Source organism: Cuculus canorus, chromosome 17 (assembly GCF_017976375.1).
Source record: "Cuculus canorus isolate bCucCan1 chromosome 17, bCucCan1.pri, whole genome shotgun sequence".
Taxonomy (NCBI): domain Eukaryota; kingdom Metazoa; phylum Chordata; class Aves; order Cuculiformes; family Cuculidae; genus Cuculus; species Cuculus canorus.
This window is the reverse complement of record NC_071417.1, coordinates 10,960,758-10,985,448: the sequence shown is the minus strand read 5'-3', so window position 1 is coordinate 10,985,448 and position 24,691 is coordinate 10,960,758. Positions and strand designations below refer to the sequence as shown.

The following is a 24,691-nucleotide window of genomic DNA, read 5'->3' as shown; positions in this document are numbered from 1 at the left end:
GGGGAGTCCTGCGGGAGTCACCAGAGACTGGCTAAGTACAACGGAACTGCAATGTACTGGTCTTCTCCCAAGGGCCAGATGGGAAGCACTGAAACCAACCCACGAGTCCTGGGAGCAAATGAGATCCCACCAGAGCATCAGGCAAGTGTCCAAGGGCTCTGCTCCCAGCACTGCCATGCTCCATCGCTATGTCAGCCTCTCCGTGTACATGTGTAGTGATCCCAGTAGCAGGAATGACAGGGTGTGCCAGCTGGAATGAATCTTTAGCCCCGTGGAGGTGGAACAGAGGATGTTCCACACAGAACTGCACAGTGCACTGGGCAGTGAAGTGCTGTGGGCAGAGCCACCAACTCATCAGCTTGGGAAACCCGTCACAAACACCAACCAGGTGGTTTGGCCAACAGAGAGGGGCACAAGTGGCTCTGACAGCAGCTTGAGCTCTGGCCTGTGGGGCCTGGACACTGTGCACCTCGAACACTGTGAGGATTGGACATTGTGCATCTCAGACACTGTGCACCTTGGACATTGTGCACCTCGGACACTGTGTGGCTTGTTCATTGTGGAGCTCAGAAACTGTATGGCTTGCACACTGCATGTCTGACACTGTGCACATCGGTCATTGTGTAGCTTGGACACTGTGCCTCTCGGTCACTGTACTGCTGGGACATTGTGCAGCTCAGACACTGCGTGGCTCAGGCACTGTGCAGCTCAGTCAGTGCACCTCTGACATGCTGTGGCTTGGTCACCGTGCTGCTCAGACACTGTGCTGCTTGGACATTGTATAGCTTGGGCACTGCTCCTCGGACACCGCGGCTCGGGCACAGTGCACCTCCGACACTGTGCACCTCTGTCACTGTGCTGCTCGGACGCTGTGTGGCTCGGACACTGTGCAGCACAGTGACTGTGCAGCTTGGACGCTGCGTGGCTCATACACGGCGCACCTCATACCGGGCTGTGCAGCTCAGACACTGCACATCTTGGATATTGTGCCTCTTGGATACTGTGCATCTTGGATACTGCACACCTTGGACTCTGTGCACCTTGGACAATGCGCACCTCAGACACTGCACACCTTGGACACTGTGCATCCCGGACACTGTGCATCTCAGACATTGCACATCTTAGATACTGTGCATCTTGGACACTGTGCATCTTGGATACTGTGCCACTTGGACACTGTCCACCTTGGATACTGTGCAGCTTGGTCACTGCACATCTCAGACACTGTGCAGCTCCGACATTGCACATCTTGGACACTGTGCATCTTGGATACTGTGCCTCTTAGACACTGCACACCTTGGATACTGTGCAGCTTGGTCATTGTGCAGCTCAGACATTGCACATCTTGCATACTGTGCACCTTGGACACTGTGCACCTCAGACTGTGCAACTCAGATACTGTGCACGTCAGACACTGAAGCTCGGACACTGCACATCTTGGACACTGCAGCATGGTGACTGTGTGGCTCGGACACTGCACACCTCGGACTGCGCATCTCAGACTCTGTGAAGCTCAGACACTGCATCTTTGAGACTGTGCATCTCAGACATTGCACATCTTGGACACTGCACACCTTGGATATTGCACACCTTGGACACTGTGCAGCTCAGACATTGCACATCTTGGACACTGTGCATCTTGGACAATTTGCACCTTGGACACTGCACACCTCAGACACTGTGCAGCTCAGATACTGCGCACCTCAGACACTGTGAAGCTCGGACACTGCACATCTTGGACACTGCAGTATGGTGACTGTGTGGCTCGGACACTGCACACCTCAGACTGCGCACCTTGGACACTCTGAAGCTCAGACACTGCATCTCAGACATTGCACATCCTGGACACTGTGCATCTTGGATACTGCGCACCTTTGACACTGCACACCTTGGATACTGTGCAGCTTGGCCACTGCACACCTCAGATACTGCGCACCTCGGACACTGAAGCTCAGACACTGTGTGTCTTGGACACTGCAGCCTGGTGACTGCACAGCTCAGACACTGCACATCTTGGACACTGTGCACTATGAATACTGCACACCTTGGACTCTGTGCCCCTCGGACAACGCACTGTTAGATGTTGCACTGCTCAGACGTTGTGCTGCTCAGAGGTTGCTTTGTTCAGAGGTTGTGCCCCTTGGATGTTGCTCTACTCAGAGGCTGCGCAGCTCAGATGTCGTTCTGCTCAGAGGTTACGCTGCTCGGACGTTGCGCTGCTCAGACATTGTGCTGCTCAGAGGCTGTGCTGCTCAGACGTTGCTCCACTCAGAGGCTGCGCGGCTCAGAGGTTGCGCTGCTCAGACGTTGCTCTGCTCAGACGTTGCTCTGCTCAGAGGCTGCTCTGCTCAGACGTTGCTCTGCTCAGACGTTGCTCTGCTCAGACGTTGCTCTGCTCAGACGTTGCGCTGCTCAGAGGCTGCGCTGCTCAGACATTGCTCTGCTCGGTCCCTGCGCCGCTCGGTCCTCCCGCCGCCGCCGCCGCCCTCCCCGCATCGCGCGGTGCTCGGGACGCGTCACGGCGCAGGCACCGCCCGGCGCTCCCGGTCCCCGCGGTTCATCCCAGGCACAGGATGCACCTCCCCATCTACACCTACCGTTACCACTTTCCCCCCTCCCCGCTGTCTCCCCCCCCCCCCCCGCGGGTGCCGTTGCAGGGCGGACCTGGTGCTGGTGGTGCTGGTGGTGGTGGTGGGGGGTTGCGCTGAGGTCCCCGTGCGCGCTCCACACTCACCACTCGCGCCCGTCACGCGGTGGCGGAGAAGCCCCGCCCACTCCCCGCGAGCGGCGGCCCTGTCACGTGACGCGGCGCGGCCAATGGGCGGGAGGAGGCACCGCCTCACCCCGAGCCGGGACAAAGCGCGGAGGGGGTGGCGGGGCCTGAGCGGCTGCGGGGGCGGAGGGCGAGGACGGGGCGGAGGAGGATAATAACGAGAAGCAGCGACCGCCATGGCCCTGGGCAACTACAGCGGCCTGAGCCGCGCGCAGCTCACGTTCGAGTACCTGCACACCAACTCGTGAGTACCGGGGGGCGAGGGGGGCGCCCTGCCGGTAACGGTGCTGCCTGCGCGATCCCGGAGGGCCACGCCCAGATAACGGGCACCCCCGGCCCTGTGGAGAAAGCGGGACACGGCCCTGCGGGGCGGGAAGGGAGGAGGAGCTCCCGGGTTGGGATAAAGGCAGCAGCGGGACTGCGAGGGAGGAATCGTGGAATCGTGGGAGGGTTTGGGTTGGAAAGGATCTCGAAGCCCATCCAGTCCCACCCCTGCCATGGGCAGGGACACCTTCCACTGGATCAGGGGCTCCAAGCCCCATCCAACCTGGCCTTGAACCCCTCCAGCTATGGGGCAGCCACCACTGCTCTGGGCAGCCTGGGCCAGGGCCTCCAACCCTCACAGCAAAACATTTCTTCCTAAGATCTCATCTCAATCTCCCCTTTTTCAACTCAAAACCGTTCCCCCTCATCCTGTCCCTGCATTCCCTAGCAAGAGCTGCTCCCCAGCTTTCCTGGAGCCCTTTTGAGTACTGGAAGCTGCTCTAAGTTCTCCCCACAGCCTTCTCTTCTCCAGGCTGAACAACCCCAACTCTCTCAGCCTGTCCTCGTATGGGAGGTGCTCCAGCCCTCGCATCATCTCCGTGGCCTCCTCTGGACTCACTCCAACAGCTCCATGTCCTTCCTGTGCTGAAGACTTGAGAACTGGATGCAGGGCTCCAGGTGAGGTGTCGCCAGAGCAGAGCAGAGGGCTAGAATCCTCTCCGTTGCCCTGGTGGCCCCACTGCTTTGGATGTAGCCCAGGACACGGTTAGTTTCTGGGCTGGAAGCGCACATTTCTGGCTCATGTTGAGCTTCTCATCCTCCAGCACCCCAAGTCCTTCTTTGTAGGGCTACTCTCAATCCATTCTCCGCCCAGCCTTTAGTTGTACTTAGGATTGCCCTGACCCAGGCAGAGGACTTTGCGCTTGGCCTTGCAGAACCTTATGGGGTTTGCACAGCCCACCTCTCCCACCTGTCCAGGTATCTCTGGATTCATCTCTTACCTTGAGCATGTCGACTGCACCACACAGCTTGGTGTCAGCGGCAAAATCACCGAGGGTGCCCTCAATCCCACTGTCCATGTCTGTGACAACGATGTGAAACAGCAGTGGTCCTGCGGATGCCACTCATCACCAGCCTCCACTTGGACATTGAGCCATTGAGTGCAACTATGTAAGTGTCATCATCCAGCCAATTCCTTATCCACCAAGCGGCCAATCCATCAAATCTCTGTCTCTCCAGTTTAGGGATAAAGCTGTTGTGCGAGACAGTGTCAAATGCTTTGCACAAGTCCAGGTAGATGATGTCAATTACTGTTTCCTCATCCACCAGTGCTGTGGCCCTGTTATAGAAGGCCACCAGATTCATCATGGAAGATAATAACTGGTAACAGAGCAAACACAACCAGTGCTGCTCAACACAATTGCTCCACATCTGCTGACTGATGCCCAGCCTGGCACTGAGCAGCAGTTGCACCCCCACCTCCCCCCCAGACCATGTGCTGAACAGGATATCACTGTTGTGGAATATCCCATGGGTCTGATCTCACAGCTGTGCCCCTTCCCCGTGTCCCGCGCACCTCTAGTCTTCTCACTGCAGGATGTGGGAAGCTGACAGTCCTTGTCTTAGCAGCAACTGCGCCATCAGTGTGTTATCAACATGATTCACATCCTAAATAAAAAACACGGCACTGAATCAGCTACTGGGAAGAAAATTTATCTCAGTTGGAATCAAGACAGCCTGTCACTGATGAATCTTCTGAAATAAAATCTGAGAAGAGATGACGTTATTCTTTAACATGGATGCTGTTGAGCGTGTGTCTGGAAAGCAGGAGATGCCACTAGGGAATGGTGTTGAGCACCCATCTGAGCCCTGTGTTGCACCTACACCTGCAGTGCTACCTACAGAGGTAAAGAAGGAGCTAGTTCTGGTCCGTCTGCCCTGGAAGAACGATGGGAACCAGTCCTGGCATTTCTTCATTCTGATTAGTTGCTCACGGGAGTAAGGTTGTCTTTGGATGTTTCGTGGGAGAGTCGATGCTTACTGTCGCTATCAACAGAAGAAGAAATAAGATGCAGGCTTATCTTCTCCCTTTCAGTTTCTGGTGTGTCAAGGTAAGGTTTAACACAGGACTGCAGTGCTCTGCAGCCATCTGGAGACTTCTGATGCACGGAAACACTGGCGCCTTGATTTAGGAGTTGATCTGATTGGTTTTGTTAATGACACTAGACACGCCTGCAAGAGCAACTAGGACGAATCTTGTGCCAAGAGCGTTATCACGCATTTCTTCTCAGGATTGGGAAAGCAAGAGGTTTTGCACAGAAGCTCCTGATAACAGCCTGGCGTTGCCCTCCTGTCCGTGTCCTGTGGCTTTGCTGCGGCTGGGAGTAAACAGTCTGGCGCCTAAAGATGATGAGGGATGATTCTGAATCACATTCACGCTGCTGTCGCTGATGCGTGAAATTTTAATGTCCGGTTGCAGAGATCTTTTTATGGATTGGAAGACTCAATGGCGGAGCTCTGTCAGCAGCTGGGGTTTGCTGTCAAGCCCCAGAGCTCCAGCTGCAGGAGGACTGCTGTGTTGTGGCTGCCCCGTAGTGTTCAACATCAGAGCCACTTCATGTAGTCACTGTGCTCTCTGTTCTGCTCCCAGTACGCTGCATGTCTGCAGTGCGTGACTGCCTACAGAACTGCTGGGAGGAGCTAGAGGCTGGTGCATCTGAATAAGCCCAAGCCAGGGCTTTGCATCCATCAAGAGTGAAGAGCCGTGCAAGATCATGGGGATCGATGCGTTTCACTAAGTGTGTGAATGGAAACACTAGAAGTCATTTCTAAAAGCAAAACCAACTCCAAACCAATCCATGACCAATAAACAACACTTCTGCTTCGCCGAAGGAGACCTGAGCTGCCCAGAGCAGCCCAGGGACAACGCTGATTTGGGCAGCTCTTCTGTCTAGGAAACTGTGTGAGCTCAGACAGATTTTGTTTCAATGCTAAAGATGTTTTCATAGCCACAGAGGTAGAAGTTCTTTAAAACGTAGTTACAAATGAGCCATCTGGCTGATGAGGGGCAGGAGAAAACCTTGGCAGTTTTTTTATCCTTTTTAAAGGCTTTCTTCAGGAGCAGTCTCAGCCCACCTTGTGCCGAGGGCTTGGGCTGATGCACTCCACAGCAGCCAGGTTATCGGTCTCTGACCTGGAGGTTCACAGCAGATCTTTTCAAAGCTTGATGTTTCTATGGCTGAAGACAAATCTCACAGCGCACCTGTACCAGTTGCTGTATTTTTTTAATAAAAACATCACTGTGCTTTTAAGCTTTCCCAGGGCTGTTCTCAATGAACAGTTGAGTGAGGGCAGACTTTTTAGCAGGGCCTGTAGCGATAGGAGAAGAAGGAAATTTAGACTGGATGTAAAGAAGAAACGTTTGTGCTGAGGATGGGAGGCCCTATCGCTGGAAACATTCAACGTTGGTGGATGAGGCTCGGGGCAACCTGGTTGAATTGATGATGCCCCTGCTGCAGGGGTTGGACTGGATGGGCTTTAGAGGTCCCTTCCAACCCAAACCATCCTGTGGTTCTGTGTGAAAGTTCTTCTTGATCCTAGAGTGAAAATGACTGCGTAAACATGTGGAAAATACCTGAGCCTTGATTTTATGACTTCCCAAAGTCCTCTGCTTGCCTTACCATTGTTTTTCCTTTCAAATTAAATGCTACTGCTTTAAGATACTTCTACAACCATTCATGGATATGATCACAAAACTACACTGGAGCCCAGCCAACCTGGTTTTCCATATTGTGAATATTTGTAATGCCTAATTGGAGGAGTTCATTTTGAAGAGCTGAAATTGTCTCCTAACAGTAGGTAGGGTTTAGCTTGTGTTTGAACTTGAGGGGTTTTCTGCGTTCAGATTTGTGCCTTTGAATGTAGCTGAAGTGGAGAAGATCACTCACAGAAGAAGACTACAAAGTGGCTGAACAGTGGTCTTGAGGAGTGCTGGTGATGATGGATCAAAGACATTGTCCCAAGCTCTGCCATCTCCTCTGTGCGTGTTTTCTTTTCTGGCCTGAAGTGGAGTGCAGTATGGCAAGGATCGCTCATGTTCCTGGCACAGGTGCCAAACTGAAACACTTTCCTGTTGTGGAGCAGAACTGCAGTCATGCAGTGAGAGACCTGTCCAGCTGCGCAGGTCAGGGGTCCAGCTGGATGCAGACAGGGGAGCCTCTCACAAAATGAGCTTTGCTTCCCTCCGGATGTTACTCCCAACGGTTGGTTATAGAGGTATTTGAAATAGTCACAGCCTACAGAGACCTGACCTTTTGTTACCCAGATTTCCATAAATTAGCAGCATTGGATGTTCTCATCCTCTCCCTTGTCAAGGTTGCAGTCCCATATGGAGCTGCCTGGAGTGAAATTTGGAAGCTGTAGGAAGGTCCAAGCCGGCTGCTTCCACCAGGATGGGTTGTGGCTGAAGATACAGATTTTGATAACCCTTCCTCTTCCCTGCGCCATTCCGTCTGCCATGTGAGGAGTCGGGTCCTCTCACTGTGGAGGTGACTGGTGCCTCAAGTGGTGCCCATCCTGCTCACACTGAGGTGTTTCCAGGTGATGGGCCAGCACTGATCGCTCCGCTATGCCTTGGGTTCTTTACACTTAAGTTGCAAGTGAAATAATCCCCATCTTTTCTGGGAGAGGGGAAAATGATCACCATGGGTGCTGAGTGTTCCAGGCACTTCTGATGGGGAGGCAGGACAGTGGCTGTTGTTACAGCTGAGCTGATTGGATTGGGCAAAGTGCTTTGTGTGCCCTTAATTAGAGATTGACCAGGTAAGTGTGAGCATTGAAATTAATGTCCTGAATAGAAGATAATTACAGTATACATAAGTGTTAGCGATCAATAACCGGAGAGGATTTCACTTGTGGCAAGGTCTCCATTTTACCTGGGCTGCACAGGAGGTCCTGATTCTGCTACATGTTCAGGTTGAGTGTAGTGTCCGGCCATGTGGGCATAGTGCTATCTCTGGCCTCTCCTCTAATCACCCACAGCTACACTTTCAGCTATTTTGTTCCAATATCTTTTTCTGGAAATCCGTATTTACATTCCTTATTTACATTTTTGCCTTGGTTTGAAGTGTTCTTTAAGTCGTAGCAGAAAAGCTGCTAAAGAAGTGTCATTCCTCATGCTAAAGCATCCGTTTGCTTACAGATTTCTCCTGGCAGGGTTTGCTTCCTAAATGAACTTCTGGTATATTGGTTTGTGGAGCTGGTTCCTTGTGAACTTGAGGAAGCACTTGAAAACCATGCACAGGAAATCCTGCTCCAAGGGAAGAAAGCCAAGTTTGAGCTTCTGTGGAAGCTTTCCGGTTGGGAAGACAGCCTTCCAAACACCATTCCCTGCTATCTTCTGTCTCTGCCTGGGCAAGTGGCAGCTTGTGAAGCTGGAAATCTCCATTTCTGTGGTTCTAGTGACAATTTTGAAAGCCAAAATGTCTTATCTCTGGAGCTATGCTGATGCGTTAGGTGTCCTGACACCAAAGAAAGATACAAAGGTCCATTCTGTGATTATTAGCATCACAGATAGCTCTGTATTTCATGTGTGGGAAGTTTCTGTGTGTCTGTTCTTCAAAAGCTGGACATATGAATACGTAGCCCTTTCTGTTTGTCACCTCTGCAGCTGTGAAGCAGCTGTGTGAGAATGTTCCATGCGAATAGAAAATTTGATAACACCAGTTTCTGAGGACTCAGTCCCTTCATCCAATATCCTAGAGGAGCAACAGTTCCAGCAACTGTTTCTCCAGTCTTGTTAGCTGCTGTTAATATCAGAGTCAATGTGGCTCATCAGCACCTGAAATAACTGTTGGATTTTGAAGACGGGTCACCAGGTTGGATCTTAACGGGCTTTAGGGCTTTAGGGTTCCATCCAAGCCCAAACACTCTGTGATTCACAGTTGGGTGTTCAGTGGAGATGTTACATGGATGTTAGCAGACAACGTACCGTAACGGTTTCATTAGCTCTGTTAGGTTTTTTAACCACGTATCTTCTTCTATGGCCAAAGCACAGAAGTAGTGGCTTTCCAATGGGTGCTGCTCGTGCAAGGCAACAGTTCACCAGCTGGGACATGGCTTTGGAGATTGTGCTGAAATGGCACCTGATGAGATGATTTAGTGCCTAGTCTGGGTAGCCATGTGGTACAGTGATGGCAGGAGGCTGTCCTACTCTGCGTCAGGAGCAGTTGCAGCCATGGGAAGACTTTTAGGATCTGGAAGCTTCTTACCTGCCAGGAATAACTCCTGCAAAGTGAAAGTGTGGATGGGGAGATGAACCTCGTGCTTAATCCCCATCTGTTGGTGTTTTGCCATATGGACAGTGTTCATTTGATGTCAGCGTGGTGAATAATGAAGGGTTTGTGAATCGCTGAGTGGTTCATAGACTGGTTTATTGGGTCCCTAATGTTCTCTGGTGGGACTGTTCACCATGTGATGTTTTTTAGGCCACAATGAGCAGCAGTTTGTTGGATCAGCTTCCTCAGGCCAGGCTGGCGTCTGCCTCGGGTGGATGATACAATGGTCGTGTCCAGCCTGCTGCCTGCAGCAGGTGGTAGCATGGTGGGTGGACAGTAGGGTCTGTTCACAATGGGGTTGGGATTCTCATTTACTTGAAAGTCTCTCTGTGAGTGTCCCTCTGGCCATGCTGACTCTGTGTCTCATTGCAGAACTACGCACGAATTCCTGTTTGGAGCCCTTGCTGAGCTTGTGGATAATGCCAGGTACGTACCTGAGCATGCCTGATTCCTGGGGTGAATCCTGTTCGGATCTAATTAGCCTGTCTGTTGGTCTGGAGTAATTTTTGCTAACAGTGCCCTGTGCAGAAAATAAAGAATAGATGCCTTTACTGTAGCTCTAAGTGAATGGTGCCCCTGGTCTTCTCATAATGCCACCCGCTGAAAATAAAAATATTTTCTTCCTGAGAGGGTAAGTGTGAATGGATCATGGAGGAAATCAAATAGGGAGGGAGATTGTTAGAGACACAAGAGAGATTTATGAAAAAATAACTGCCTTTTTGTTTAAAGAAATTGGTAAAATGGTAATTACTGGGGCTGGGACTCTTCAGGTACCTGGGTAACCCTCGATTTGTAGCATCAGGTGTGGTGACAGGGTGCAAATGGAATCAGAAGCAGGATGCTGGAAAACAGAGCCAGTTGGAGCAGTTGTGACAGCTGAGAGGAGACGTGATGGGTGGGAATTGCAGGTGTGAAGCCATATTTCTCATCTTTGCATTCAGAAATCCTATCTCGCTGTGTCCAACACCTTGCAAGCTGATCTCTGAGCTTCCCCAAATATTCCAATGTGGCACTATGGAAACACTTGGCTATCATTTTCTGTGAAGTGTGAACTGTCACACTCTGAAGTTCCTAATGTGAGGAGCTGGAACTGGGACATCTCTGGGCAGGAAACATTCTGAGCAGGAATCAGCTGTGTGTGCACACTGGTGCTGTCCTCGCTTCTGCCACAACACACACAACCTGCTACAACCTGTCACATCTCTGGGGTTGGGGGTGATTGCCCTTCATCCTCATCTTTTCGGTTCCCTGTCTGGCAGGAGAGAGGTCAGCTGCCCGGCAGGAGGTGACTGTGCTCGGCTGGGGAATCAAGGGCAGCACAGAGTATCTTGGGCAGTTGGAAAGTGGGATTTCTTACAGCACCACAACTCGGCTCTTCTGCTCAGCAAACCCACAGTGCAATGGTGTGCATGAAAAAAACATCAGACCTAGGTCTGAGCAGAGCAGAGGTGCTGTGTGCGCTGCTCTTTCAAAGGCACAGCGGATGAGGGGCTCCGCTGAAACGATCTTGTGATGTTTCCTCTGACAGCCTTGAATGTGTGTGGATGGGGTTTTATGTGGAGTTGCTAAACTTCTCATAGGCAGCTTGGCAGAAAAGGAGGTGGTGTTTGTTTGGTACAAGAAGGAGTCCAGCAGTGTGGGCTTGTTTGATCTCCCCACCCAACCTGACCAGTGTTAAAATGCTAGAAATACCATACCTGGTTTAGTTGTGTGGCAGCAAGGTCTTGTGCCAGAGTTTGGGCTCAAGCTGACACAAAGTGGAACAATGTCTCTTTCCTTGAGTCTGCTGGTGCAGACTGTGGGGCCTCCATGGGCTTCGACCTGTGCAGCCAGTTTATTCCAGAAGTTATTGCACGTGCCTGGGTTTGTACTTCACTTCTGTTTGACGTTTGAATACTGATTGTGTGTTTGTTGCTTTGTAGAGACGCAGATGCCACGAGAATAGACATTTATCCTGGTAAGTCACTCCTGCTGCTCTCTTGCCAGTCAGCAGTTCATCTCCAGGTAACAGGATGTGTTGCACAGGGACAGGGTTTAGTGGCGAACTTGACAGTGTGAGGTTTATGGTTGGATTCAGTGATCTTAAGGGTCTTTTCCAACCTAAATAGTTGTAGGATTCTATGATTCCACTCTTTGTCCAGTGCCTATTGCCTTTCAGAAAGCAGAACCTTTACAGATCACTTGGGCAAGCGCTTGGATCAATGCTCAGCTGCAGCCCGGCGAGGAGGAGCTGGGTGTCCTGGATGTGTCAGGAACCTCCTCCTATAGCGAACTCCTATAGCATGTGTTCAGATACAACTTAAAGGGCAGGAGAAATTCTAGTCAGTGTGTGACACAAATCCACTGCCTTTCCCTACAGCTCAGCTGTGTTGGAGCTGTGGAAGCCCTCTGTGTTGTGTTACTGCTGTCATGAACATCCATTCAATTTCATGGAAACTGTAACCTTAGTTTTGTGAGGACAGTGAATGACTCTTCTCTTGCAGAGCAACGGGAGGAACTACGAGGTGGATTCATGCTGTGCTTTTTGGATGATGGAACGGGAATGAATCCAAGTAAGTGACAGGAGGTTACACTTGCTGAGGTTTCATGATATTGCTTAAGCTGAATTAACAGCTTGGTTCAGTTGAACAGGGTGTGTTCCATTCCTGGATCCGTGTTCCTGACTCTGCACAGCCTCTTTCGCACCGTATCATTGATCATATCGTTTGCCTCTTCAGTTGCAGAAAAGACCTCACCAAAAGAGAATTGTTTTGCTGTGTGATAGAGCTGAGTCTGCCTGGCCCACAGTTTTCCAGCATACTAAGGTCAGCCTTGGGGATGACCTTGGATGGGGAGTAGTGTGGCCAGAAAAGGGAACAAGCAGAAGGCTTGATGGATGTAAGCCTTTTCCCATGAGAGGCTGCTAAGCAGTCAGTGTATCCCTGTGCTAATCAGAATGAGCGCTGTGGCAGAAGTGGAAAGGTTGGCTTTGGAAGTGTTTCACCATAGTGCCATCATTTGTGTTGTGATGGGGATCAGCACTCAGCAGTTGTGGAAGTATGAGAAGAATGTAACACACGTGCTTCTGCCTCACTGTGAGAGTTGCTGTACATCCCTGTTGTGTCTGGCAGGTGAAGAGTCTTCTTGCTTTGCTGTAGCATCAATGAACAGTACTGCCCACCCACATCACCTTTGTGTCCAGGAGACAGGTAAATCCTCTCTTGAGGAGGATTCCTCTGCTGTCCAGGAAAGCTGGACTGAATTGGAAGGTTTTGGAGAAGGCATGGAGATGGATAAACAAGCGTCAAACAACGTTTTTGTTCTGGTCTCTCAGTATTTTGAGGCCCTCTGGTGATGGGAAACATTTAGTTCCATTTGTTAATGCTTATAAACATAAGCATTATGTTTATACATAATAAACATGGATTTTGATACGTGGATCTGATACATGGATTTGTGACCTGCCTAAAAGAGTTCAGTTTGAACTCTGAAACCTTCTGTATGTTCTCTGGAATGTGATCAAGGATGCTGAACAGGTCTGCTGAGAGTGCTTTTCTGTCACCAGTGTGATGGAAGGAAGCGATTAAGGCCCATGAATAAAACAGGTTCAGAGACTGAGCTGTAGTCTTCAAGCAAGCTTTTGGATCCTGGGGAAGAAGTACAGAAACGTGACTTTTCTTCAGGCCTGGAAAACAGTGTGTTTGTCTCTGGATCAAGAGCAGCAAGTGACAACATCTGTTCTGATGCTGCAAAGTCTGAGAGCGATGCTTACAGTGTTTTTGCTCTGATAGAGCCAAGTTTGTGATGAACTGGGATTGATGTGTTGGTTGAGTTTTCAGTTGCTTCTTTTGATTGAGCTTTCTACTGAACCTGGGAGTGTTTTATCCTGGTTTTGCTGGTCTGGGTCATCAGTAAAGGCCACTGACAGGGACTGTGGGCTATAGTGGTGTCGCACAGTGCTGTACATCACACACAGCAAACAGCACATAAATTAATTAAGGATTATTTTTATTGTATGAAAAGCTGACTTCTTAAATAGAATAACTGCGTGCCGTCCCGAGGTGCTGTTGGAGCCCATGCCAGCATGTGAGCACTGAGTGCACTGGAGGGACAGCTTTGAGGGTTGGCTGCGGCATCATCCAGGAGGATTAGTGGATGAACCCAGGTATCACTGGGCACTTGCACACCTAGGGAAGAGCTGAATGGCTCTGTTAACACATTTTCTGTGTTACTCTGTCCTGCTGCTCTCCAGTCTCACTGCTCTCATTCTGTGTTGGATGGCGCTGGATCTGTCCGGTAAGAGAAGGGTACAGCAGGTCAAGTTTGAGTGCTCTGTCTGAAAGCCCGCGATTGTCAAACCAGGTGACAGCTCCGCAACTAAAATTAATGGGAGTAAGTGATCAGTGTTTCTGAAAACCTGATGTGTCTGTCAAGTGACTCCTGCAGTCGCATTCAGATCTTGGGCATTGGCTCTGTTAATGATCACAGGGGGTCGTGTGATCCGAGATCAAAGTACATTTGTACTCGAGCTAGAATGTCTTGTGCTGTAGCATTGCAGGTTGTCAGCAGATCTGAGGGTTGACTGGTGCCCCGGTACAGAGCCTTTCTAAGAAAGCGTTGCCACAGGGAGGTGTTAGGATGGCAGTGCTGTCCCTGGAGTTTGGCTCTTTCACAAGGGACTCAACAGGAGTCAGTGAGAAAACCAAGCATTGGATCTCATGCTGCACGTCCTAGGTGGCTGAGGTTTCTTATTAGGAAACATCTGTGCCCTTGGTTCCTGTTCTGGGGCTCTGAAGATCTCTGCCATCCTGAGTGAATCCCTTTGGATTGGTTATCCTCTCCTCTGTCTGGCAGAGAACCCATCACCCCCTTCTTGTTGACAGGAAGTTTGCTTTTTTTTTAAATCCAGTAACTGTGCAAGAGGACAAAATGAACGTGGTGGGACTGAAATAGCCTGCAGAGCCGCTGTCTGCAGAGATGGGGTCAGGAACACTGCAATAAACCTGCTTTGTGCCTCATTCCCTGCGTGAAGGTGAAATCGCTCCCAGAGACAGCGAGCGTGGGCAGAAGGAGGTGCTGCCCTGCTCCTGCATGATCCCATCTGCTCAGCATCGCCCTCACCCCCTGCCCAGAGTGAGGAATCTCCATGGTGTGGGTTTGAGAACTCCGCACTGAATGATAAACCACATGGCTGCGTTTTCTGAGAGAGGAAATGCTTCGGACAGTCCCTGCTTTACCCTTTTTAGGCTTCTCCAAGTGCTGTTAAAAATAGTTGTTGACAGAAGTTTTTGTAAAGCAAAAATGGCTCCTGAGCTGCCTCTTCCCAGTGTCCCCTGTCCTCTTCTTTGAGCAGGCTGTAGAACTGACACAGTCAATGTGATAGTAGTGATAATAATAAGATCATCATCACCAGGGCCCTTACTTAGGTCTCAAATCTGAGATAAACGCATGTTTCTGTTAGACTGGAGCACGCTGCCGTGGGCTGGAGCAGCAGGAGGAAATGCCCGTGCAGTCGGGAGCTGTCTGGAAAGCACTGGGGCCTCTGCTCTGAGCACCCCAAGCCGAGGCAGCGGGTGCCCGCACAGTCTTTCTCCTGTAGTTTTACCTTGTAATTTGTGGCTTTAAATCTGAATGTAATTTCCATGGCAAAGGCATTCTGACTCCCAGCTCAGTACAGCTGGTACTGAACACCCTGCTGGAAAAGGTCCCTGTCGGTGCCTGTGGGAGTTTCCCGTGGGATTCCACCCAGCCTGTCCATCGCTGGCTGGTGTGTGCATTTGAGGGCTGCGATTGTCGTTAGTCTTCCCAGTAAAGCACTTTGTGTTCCTTTTTTCTGGAATCAGATTTTATTTCTCAAAGTAGCCTCTCCGGTGAAATGATTGCAATTTCCTGGGGGAAGGGGAAGGAATTGTTCTGTTCTGTGGATGATGTGAAAAGGCTTTGTCCCTTGAACAATAGAAAGGCCTGGACTAAAAATGACAGCTCCTCTCAGCTGTAGAGTCATCTTGTCCTTTCCTTTTGTCCTGAGGTAATGAAATTCTCATTAATTGCTGCACTACCTGCTCAGCTGCCTTTCCCCCAGCCCTCCAGGGCCTTCAATAATCCTGGCGTTCCTCTCAGTGCTGGAGAGAAGAAGCAGTATTTATCCAAATTCAAGGCCCTTTTTGCAATGCTGATCCCTGCTCTGTGCCAGCAGGCCAGCTCCACGATGCTGGCAGAGCGGCAGTGGCCCTGGCTGTGAGTGGATTGTGGGTGCGTTGGTAACTGGGAGACAAAACAGATAATCTGGTAGACTGTTTTTGTAAAAGGAAACGTTTTTGCGCCTCCAGCTGAAGCACTGGCCTGGTCTAGAGCTCAAGATGTCAACATGCTGGCACCTGTACAAAGCCTCGATAACATCGGCACCAATGAGCAGCACGGGGCTAGGAGGGTGGGATGGTGGAGCTTTGGGACGAGGCTTCGGATGGGCTCCTGCCCTCTCTCATGCGATCGTCCTTCTGTGCTACTTACGGCAGTGAATAAGTTTATTTAAAAGATGTCTGTAGGTTAAAATAAGCTTCGTTTGTTCCCAATCTCTTCCCAGGTGAAGCCGCCAGTGTTATTCAGTTTGGGAAATCGTCCAAGCAGTCACCAGAGTCAACCCAGATTGGGCAGTACGGGAACGGCTTGAAATCGTAGGTATAACAAGAGCCGGCCTCCCATGCCTATGGAGGTCAGAGGGCATGTGGTACCTGTGGGACTCTGGGGAGAGAGAAAGAAAAGAATCTTGAGATACTGTTGATCCAGCTGCAGTGCAGGACAGATCCCAGATCCTGCCTGTGCACTTCCAGGAGAGATCCCTGTCTTATTCTTATTCTTGAGCAAGAGACGCACTAGATTTTAGCCGAGAAACGCAGCCTGAGGGCTCACCGTGCGCAGGGTGAGCATTGGTGTCACCTTGAGCCAATCCATAGTGAACAGCGCTGGCGTAACACACGTCCTTCTTTGGATGCAATGCTATTTTTCTCTCTTGAGGTTTCTGGGACAAGTTGGTTAAGAGAGGAAAAGAGGAGATGGGGAAGGCACCACTGAGGTTAGGAGAGTGGGGAGGAAGGTTGGACTGTCCCTTTTCCTCAGCTGGCTGTGACATCGCATCAGCTGAGGTGTCAGTGAGTCTTTTGAGTTAGACATTAAATAAATTGTATGTCTCCCAGAAACTTGCCTGCTGCTGCTCTTTCTGTGTACAGCAAAATGAAGGGTGCTTGCCCTATCTTACTTATGTTCCTGCTCATACATTTGTAGGTTGTTGTCTCATCTCATCTTGCTCATCTTAAGATTAAAAAAAACGCTCTTTATGCAGCCTGTGCTTCACAAGCTGCACTGAGCAGCTGCACCTGGGAGTTGTGGCTGGTGTTAGGTGTTTTGAAACGTTATGGAAATGGCCAGTTTAAATTGTCTGGTGAAAAGAATGAGCTGTTTGAAGAGAAATGGTAGTGGCTGTTTGAGCTCCTCTTCTGCCTCCCCTGTGTGTGATAATCGAACGTGCTGGGAGGGACCCTCAGTGCTGGGGTCTGTGTTCTAGCACATGCTGTGCATTGGGGTAATTTGTGGCCTCAAATCTATCTGCAGGGGCTCCATGCGGATTGGGAAGGATTTTATCCTCTTCACGAAGAAGGATAACACCATGACTTGCCTCCTTTTGTCACGGACATTCCATGAGGAAGAAGGCATCGATGAGGTTTGCGTCTACCTTGTTGTGCTGAGCTCCTATGGTGAACGCTGTCTCACCTGAGCTGCCCAGCTCCCTCAGAAGGGTCTGTGTCAGGGGTGGGTGCTGCTTGGATTGGGTCAGTGTGGGTTTTTACTTTGGTGAGACACTCATAGGGATCTGAGAAGTCATCAGAGGTTTTCTCCTTTGGGTTTTAGTTCTGTTTAGGAGGCCACTTTGAACGGCAGCAGGTTTGAGGGGCTCGTCTCGGGCACTCATAGTCTCTGATGCTGAGTTCAGGATGTGTCCAGATTTCTTGCATTTTCTTTTTTCCACAAAATTTGAGTTTGAGATGTATTTAAGCTTATTGATCTGATTTGATTTTCGGTAGAGAATTAAAGGTCACAAAACACTGGACATGCCTCTTCTTTTGGATCTTTTTTAATAACAAATTAGTGTAGTTCTACTTTAAACACTTGTGGATCTGAACAGATAATTCCGACAGCATTGTTCTGGATCCGGACTCTAATGTGGAAGTATTTTTGTGCTCAGGCACAAGTATTTTCCAGGTAAAGTCGATAACATGTTGAATTTGCCCTGGAATGGTATTGAAGGAAGCCTTTCCCACTGTGATGGTAGAGGGAGCTCTAAAGAGAAGCAGGGAGGGAGCAGTGCTTGCTGCTGGCCAGTGCTGGGTGAGGTGAGCTGGGAACAGGGATGTGGTTCCCTCTGGCTCAGAAGTCAGAGATTTTGCCTTGCATTTGGCTCTGACCCGAGGAGGGGATTTGCTGTGCATGACAGGCAGATGCAGTCTGTAATTCCATCTGTTGTTTTTTTCTAAAGGACAGAAACCACCAATAACCTCACTAGAATCCTATGAGAATAATAAAGAGTGTGATTGTGATAAGCACGAGTGAAGGGAATTTGAGTTCAAGAGAGGAGTTAAGAGCAGAGGCTGACAGTTTTGGGTCGTGTTTTAAAAGTTTTTACAAGAGGAGGGGAAAAAGGCCCCTGTGTTTGAGAGCAGCCATTACTGTACAGGTTACCGGAGATGGCTCGGTCTGTGGAGGTGTTGGAGAAGGCCAGCTCGGAGGCTGGCAAAGAGCAGTCCTCAAGCGTTTGACAGGCATGCAAACTACTGACAAGCTAGGAGGGACTCTTGCAGTGGCGTAGGGGCTGTTGGGAGGGATAAACTCTCTCACTGTGATGTGCAGAAGGGGCTGGCTAGAGTGGTGAGCCTGAGTCGCTCTTGGCACTGTGCAATTTGCAGGTCATCGTTCCCCTGCCCTCCTGGAGCGCACGAAATCGAGAGCCTGTGACTGACAACATGGAGAAGTTTGCTATTGAGACGGAACTGATTTACAAGTATTCCCCGTTCAAATCAGAACAGGAGGTGATGGAGCAGTTTAATAAGATCCCTGGTGAGAAAGGTCAGTATGGAGGATGTGGTTAAGGGCAAGGTGTTTGGGGTTTGGCTGGGATTCACCTGATCGACTTGTCCCTTGCTCAGGCACCCTAGTGATCATCTTTAACCTCAAACTAATGGATAATGGAGAGCCAGAGCTTGATGTGACTTCTGACCCCCGTGACATTCAGATGGCAGGAACGCCCCCTGAAGGAACGTAAGTGTGGGGCCCTTGAGCTCTGATCAAATGATGGGGTAGGGCTGGCTGTATTCTGTGTACACACAGTTTAAGAGCTGCTCTTTCTGTGGTGAATTGAGGCATTTAGAAAACATTTTGTTCATTCTTCAGCAGTTTGGAGTTGCTGTGTGCGTGGCCTGCAGGCATTCTGGGAGTGTTTGGTGTGAACCCTGCGTGGGCTTCTCTCAGGAATGCTCTGCTCTTCATTAGGGCCTTGGGCTGTGGGTTTGGGTTTCTACGTTCATCAGAGATGTTTCATCAGAATGACAGTGGGTGTGAGTCCATGCTGCTTGCACACTGAGGTTCAGTTTTGTGGTTCAATGAACCCTGGCAGAATGTGAGCTGCTGCACAGGTCAGCCCACCCGCGTGAAGGGTGTCGGGGTGGGGGAACATCACCACATCTTTTGCGAGCTGAGGCAGCTCCTGGCCTTCCCTGCAGAGATGGATGTGCTCTGAGAGTGGCCGGAGGAGCAGAGGGCCCTGTTCAGGGAGAGCTGAGTGTTTGCAGAGCTGTTTGCTTGTCGCCTGAAAAGAAAAAAAAAAAAAGAGCTGGATTGAGCCAAGTGTTAAATCCCAGAGTTCCACGGGCACACCTCGCGAGCTTCACCTGTTTGTGAGATGACGTACTTCTTCTCTGAAGTACGTGATTTTCCATAGGAATACAGTTCCAAACACTGCATCAGTGTTGAGTAACTGTGCTGAAAATGCATAGCTCGATTGAAAAAAATTGGAAAACTTAGGTAGGAAAAAATGTGAAAGAAACCTCCCTTAGCGTAGCTGCCTGGGAATTGCAGAAGAGGCCTTTTCTTTCACCCAGCTTTCCTACTGGAAGCTGTCTCTGGCCTGTTTGAAGCAGACAGTGGTTACAGCTACACGAGGTGTGAACCTTGCCCGAGGTGCTCACCTGCAGCAGTGCAGAGCGGCACAGGGAAGGGGCTCTGGCGGTCGCTCAGCTCCTGCGTGGTGGTTCACTGAGAAATGAGAATCTTTTTGTCCATGGAGAAACTTGTTCCTCTAGTTTGGATCAAGGAGAAGGCTCTTTGCAGTGGTGTGTCCTGGCTCTTCTCAGTTGGAGGTGAATGAAGGGGAAAAACTGGGAAGGGAAGAGGAAGCAGAATACAGCCTGAAGAATGAGCTATGACAAGCGCTCTGACTTAAGAGAGGCTCATTGGTCAGGGGATGAACTGAGGGACCCATCTTGGGGCCGCATGGACCAGACTGGGGGAATCCCTGCTGGCAGCCCTAGGAGAAAGCGCTGCACAATCTGGGCAGTCTCTGTAAGTGTCCCCTCTCTTGCAGGAAGCCTGAGCGCCGTTCCTTCCGTGCCTACACTGCTGTGCTTTATATTGATCCCAGAATGAGAATCTTCATCAACGGGCACAAAGTACAAACCAAGCGACTGTCATGCTGCCTGTACAAGCCAAGGTGTGTGTGAGGCTTTTGGAGTTTCTCTACAGAAAAGGTTTAGCATTTCCAGGCGTGTCCTGCATGATTCTGTGCTAAAGCCCCAGGCACAGATTGTAAGAACGGGACATGGTATTGACATCATGGAGAACATGGTGTACAGCACATTCCGAAGGGCTCTTTGCTGGTTTCTGGGGAGGTGTCTCGATGCCTGAGCCCGCACTGGTGTTAACGATTCATTTCCTCTGTATAAAGGCCAGTGCACTGCTTAAGCGAACACCATCTCCACCAGTATGGAGACATCTCAGGCCGTCCATGTTGTTGGTTTTATAGGAAAGTCCGTGATGAACCAGTTTGGTGTGCAAAGGGCAGGGCATTGCCTGGTGGTGAGCTGGCAAGTGACTCCTGACTGCGGTGGACTCTGCTGGGTATCTTTCTGTCTGAAGTGGTGCTTTCATGCCTTACTTTGGGCATGGGTTGATACAGCCCTTGACTTGTCTCTGTCCGGGCTGCTCTCAGGATCTGCTCAGCAGGATTGCCTTCCGGCTGCAGCAGCTTCTCTCCTGCAGCGCGGCTGCGAGCCAGCTGCCTTCATCTCTGCTGGGAAGGCTTGTGCTGTGGCTTGGCTGCAGGGCCGTGTGTTGGTGCTGGAGAGCAAAGGATGGAAATCCAGCATGAGCTGTATGGTGTCTTTTTACCACAGGGTGCTAAGCACAAAGCGCAATCCGTATAAAAGCCCATGCTCTCGAATACTCTGTGAAATTAAGTTTTACTTAACTTATTGCAACAAGAAAGGTAACAAATGATTAGTAGTGATTAACAAGTTAACGGTAACAGCTTTTAAGCCAATGCATCTAATCATTACTACAAGAGAATAAGTATAGTAATTAAGAAAGATGCACTAATTGTCTTGTTAGCATCAATCCAGATCCGCAGTTGCGAAGATTTGGGGAGTCTATCCCAGACAACTGAGGGTCCTACGCAGCACGTCCATTCATAGGTCTCCAACGATCGCTGCGAAGATCCAGATTTTGTATCGTTAAACAAACAACTTACATCATTCTAAAAATGTGGGATCTCTGGTCTCATTGTCCCCTGCCATGGGCTGTGCTTGTGGTGGGAATTTTCTGGATTTGAGAACAAGAGCTTTCTGTTGGGGAGACTGTTTTTGACACCAGCATCAACATCCATGGGTGCTCATCCACAGAAAAATACCTAAATTAATTTTTTCATGTGTGCAAGGTGATTTTTCATGAATCCTGTTTCTCTGTCATTTGGGGAGGGTCTGGTTGGGAAGAGTAGAGCAGCAAGCAGAGACCTTATTCTCTCACACAGTGATGAAAGCTTGCTTTGACCTTACTGCTGAGTTTGCTGATTAATGAGTTTTAATTGTCACAGGATGTACAAATACACTTCAAACCGTTTCAAGACCCGTGCAGAGCAAGAAGTGAAGAAAGCAGAGCACATGGCGAGAGTAGGTGAGTCTCTGGGGTATGGATGCATCCTGAATTTCCATAGTGAAGGAGAGGACAGAGAGACTGCCTTGCTGTATATGACCTGAAATTGCTTACTTTTCTGATCATTGTGGTTGCTCAGGGAATTGGTGACTATGGATGACCCAGCCTTGCTTCCAGGGGAATTTTGTTTCAGGGGTAAACTTTGTCCATACAAAGATCAGCTGTAGCAGGAGGTTTCTGACTGCTGCATCTTGTTTTGTGTGCAGTACTGATTTGTTTTTTTCCAGGCAAAGTTTAGCAATTATCAAAGATAAAAGCATTTCTGAATGGAGTCCTTTCTCGTCATCTCTGCAAGAAAATTACCCCTTTCCAGCTCCTTTTCAAGCCTGAACTCAGTCTTCATTCTGTGAGAGCTTTTCTCTGTCTTCATGCTTCTAGGCAGCACAGGCAGGGCCACTTGCATCCTCCCTCTTCCCAGTTCCTCACTGACTTCCTCGAGGATCCTTCCTTTAAACCTGCTTTTGCAGAGTTTAGCCCTGCTGCCATGCTGATGGTGCTTGCAGGCTCTGAGCAGGTTGCACATGAGATGTCAGTGTTGTCTTCTTGTATGTAAGGCTTTACCTCGTACCTTTCTGTGTGACCTTTGTACTCCTGTGCGTGCTGGTCCAGCTGCTGGGAACTGGTGTCCTCAGGTGAGTGCCTTGGGATGCGTTGTCTGTTCTGACTGACTGACAGCCCTCTTTCCCTGTCTGTTTCAGCGGAGGAAAAGGCTCATGAGGCAGAGAGTAAAGCCCGTGCCCTTGAGCTGCGCCTTGGAGGGGATCTCACGCGGGAGTCCAGGGTGAGCCTTGTGCTTCAGCAGCGCCTCATGGGTGGGGTACCGAGGGGCGGCTCGCCAAGCTGGCTGTGGAGCGGTGCTGGCCAGTCAGCGCCCAGGGGTAGCCTCAGATGTGTAGGATAGGCAGGTGGCAACCTCAGTTAGTAGTGAGTTGCCTGCAGCATTCCAGCAGTGGCCGTGCTCCAACATCTACCTGTGGTTTCCAGCCCAGGTGTCAGCCCGTGCTGACATTCCTCTGCCCACAGCCTCCAGTATATCTGCAGTGGGAAGGCAACGCATGGCCCCTGGGCACATTGTTTGATGTCAACCTCTGCAGAAGGGGCCAGAGTGAGGTATTTGAACAGCAGCAGAACTGAGAGCTTTTCAACTGTTGCCCCTCCCTTCCGGCACAGCTGGCTCTGAGGCATTTGGGCAGGGGCTCTGCGAGAGGTGCTGTTTGCTTCCCAGGAGGAAGCTTTGGGAGGAGGGCTTATGGGGACACCCAGTAGGTCAGCGAGTGATGCCAGCTTAAAATCACTGTACTTCCTATTGGCATCTAATGAAAAAAACAGTATCCAAGAACCCTGGCCATTTTCCTGTGCCTCCATGCCCTCTGATTCTGGTTACTGCAGGTATTTGTTACATTCAGACATTTTCTTCCAAGTTGCTGTGCAGCTGCTGAACCCAGCAGCAAGTGCGGCCCTAACGCAAAGCCGTGCTGAGCATCACCCTCTGCCATTTGTGAGTTCTTTACAGTTCTTCACGTGAATTCTTTAAAACATTCCTGAGATCTTCTTGAAGCGGGAGAAAAAATGCTAGAAGTGAGTTAACATCAAGGATCTCACAGCAGCGTTTTTACTGTGCAATGCCATTTGCAGGTCACACTGCGTCAGGTCCAGAATTCTGCAATAACCCTGCGCCGGGAGGCTGATGTCAAAAAGAGGATCAAAGATGCAAAGCAGCGGTGAGTACAGGGTGGTTCAAAGCTCTCATTTTCCCAGGCTCATCACTCCGTGCGTTTGGATGCCTCCTGCTTTTTGCCCGTGTGCTGGAGGGAGCTATTCAGCCCAAAACCCATATATCTGTGGGTACTGTGGGATATCTGTGGGTACAGTGTTTTATTTCTGTTCAGTTGTAATGCACGGCCAACAAATGCTTTATGGGTTTGAGAAAGAGCAGACTGCAGGAGCGGTGCCAGCAGACCCCTAGTGCCAAAAGGTGCTGCATTTCCACACCCTCTGTCTAATGACAGCCAATCATTTGTTCTGTTTTCACCGTCCCTGGGGCTCTCTTCCATTGTCTTACAGGGCACTGAAGGAACCTAAAGAACTGAATTTCATCTTTGGGGTGAATATTGAGCAGCGCGAGCTGGACGGCATGTTCATCTATAATTGCAGCCGGCTGATAAAGATGTATGAGAAGGTGGGCCCGCAGCTGGAGGGCGGAATGTGAGTTTCCTGCAGGTCTTCCCACAGTCATTTTGTGTAAGCCGAGCGCGTCTCCATGCACAGTTTAGGCTGTGCCATAACCTGCTTCTGTATTAATCCTTCTTGACCAGCGTGAGGTTCACTCATTTTGTTAGCCTTTAGTTGGGATTCTGACAAATGCATCATATTCAATAGCACCTCATAGTTCCCTGGGTTCTGGATAGAGTTCTCTGCTTGGATTTTGGTCATGCCTGCAGCACTGTGGTGCGTTTGTGCTCAGCGCTGGCGTTTGGGGTGATGAACGCTGGTAGCAATGCTGCATCACTTTAGGGACAGGACAATAAATCCTGAAGCAAATACAAATATTTGAGCCTACCTTACTTTCTGCATGCTGGCTCAAATCTTAGAAAGCCGATGAACTAAAGCTGGTGCTGCTGCTGGAGTGGGTGGGTCGGTGAGCATGACCTGGTGACTTCGGGATCATAGAATCACAGGTTGGTTTGGGTTGGAAGGGACCTTAAAGTCCACCCAGTTCCACCCCCTACCATGGGCAGGGACACCTCCCACTGGATCAGGTTGCTCTAAGCCCCATCCAACCTGGCCTTGAACACCTTCAGGGATGGGGCAGCCACAGCATCTCTGGGCAACTCTTGTGAGCAGTGACCTGGTAGTTAACAGTGGTTGTGACCGCATGTCCCTCTTGCAGGGCCTGTGGTGGAGTGGTGGGCGTGGTGGATGTGCCCTATTTGGTTCTGGAGCCAACCCATAATAAACAGGACTTTGCTGATGCCAAAGAGTATCGACACTTGCTGAAGGCCATGGGAGAGCATTTGGCTCAGTACTGGAAGGACGTTGCTATAGGTAACGAAGCTTCACAGATACCAGGGGCTGGAAGGGGAAGCTC

At 50.1% G+C, this 24,691-nt stretch overlaps 1 protein-coding gene across 3 annotated transcripts in view; it reads left to right on the top strand.

Moving 5' to 3' along the window:
• Window positions 1-2,849: 2,849 nt before the first annotated feature.
• The window catches only part of MORC2 (MORC family CW-type zinc finger 2), a 34,566-nt gene continuing 12,724 nt past the window's right edge, over window positions 2,850-24,691 (top strand). For 2 of the 3 annotated variants that reach the window (XR_008452687.1, XM_054081993.1), the window contains exons 1-14: window positions 2,850-3,017; window positions 9,745-9,798; window positions 11,295-11,329; window positions 11,856-11,924; window positions 15,935-16,025; window positions 16,960-17,068; window positions 18,309-18,468; window positions 18,549-18,660; window positions 19,982-20,107; window positions 21,485-21,564; window positions 22,302-22,384; window positions 23,239-23,324; window positions 23,668-23,808; window positions 24,494-24,648. Coding sequence is in view for 2 of the 3 variants with exons in the window: in XM_054081993.1 (XP_053937968.1) it covers window positions 2,950-3,017; window positions 9,745-9,798; window positions 11,295-11,329; window positions 11,856-11,924; window positions 15,935-16,025; window positions 16,960-17,068; window positions 18,309-18,468; window positions 18,549-18,660; window positions 19,982-20,107; window positions 21,485-21,564; window positions 22,302-22,384; window positions 23,239-23,324; window positions 23,668-23,808; window positions 24,494-24,648 (1,369 nt within the window). In the remaining variant the exon portion in view is untranslated. Of the gene's footprint in view, window positions 3,018-9,744; window positions 9,799-11,294; window positions 11,330-11,855; window positions 11,925-15,934; window positions 16,030-16,959; window positions 17,069-18,308; window positions 18,469-18,548; window positions 18,661-19,981; window positions 20,108-21,484; window positions 21,565-22,301; window positions 22,385-23,238; window positions 23,325-23,667; window positions 23,809-24,493; window positions 24,649-24,691 lie in introns of those variants that run through there. The other variant, XM_054081994.1, reaches the window with a different exon arrangement.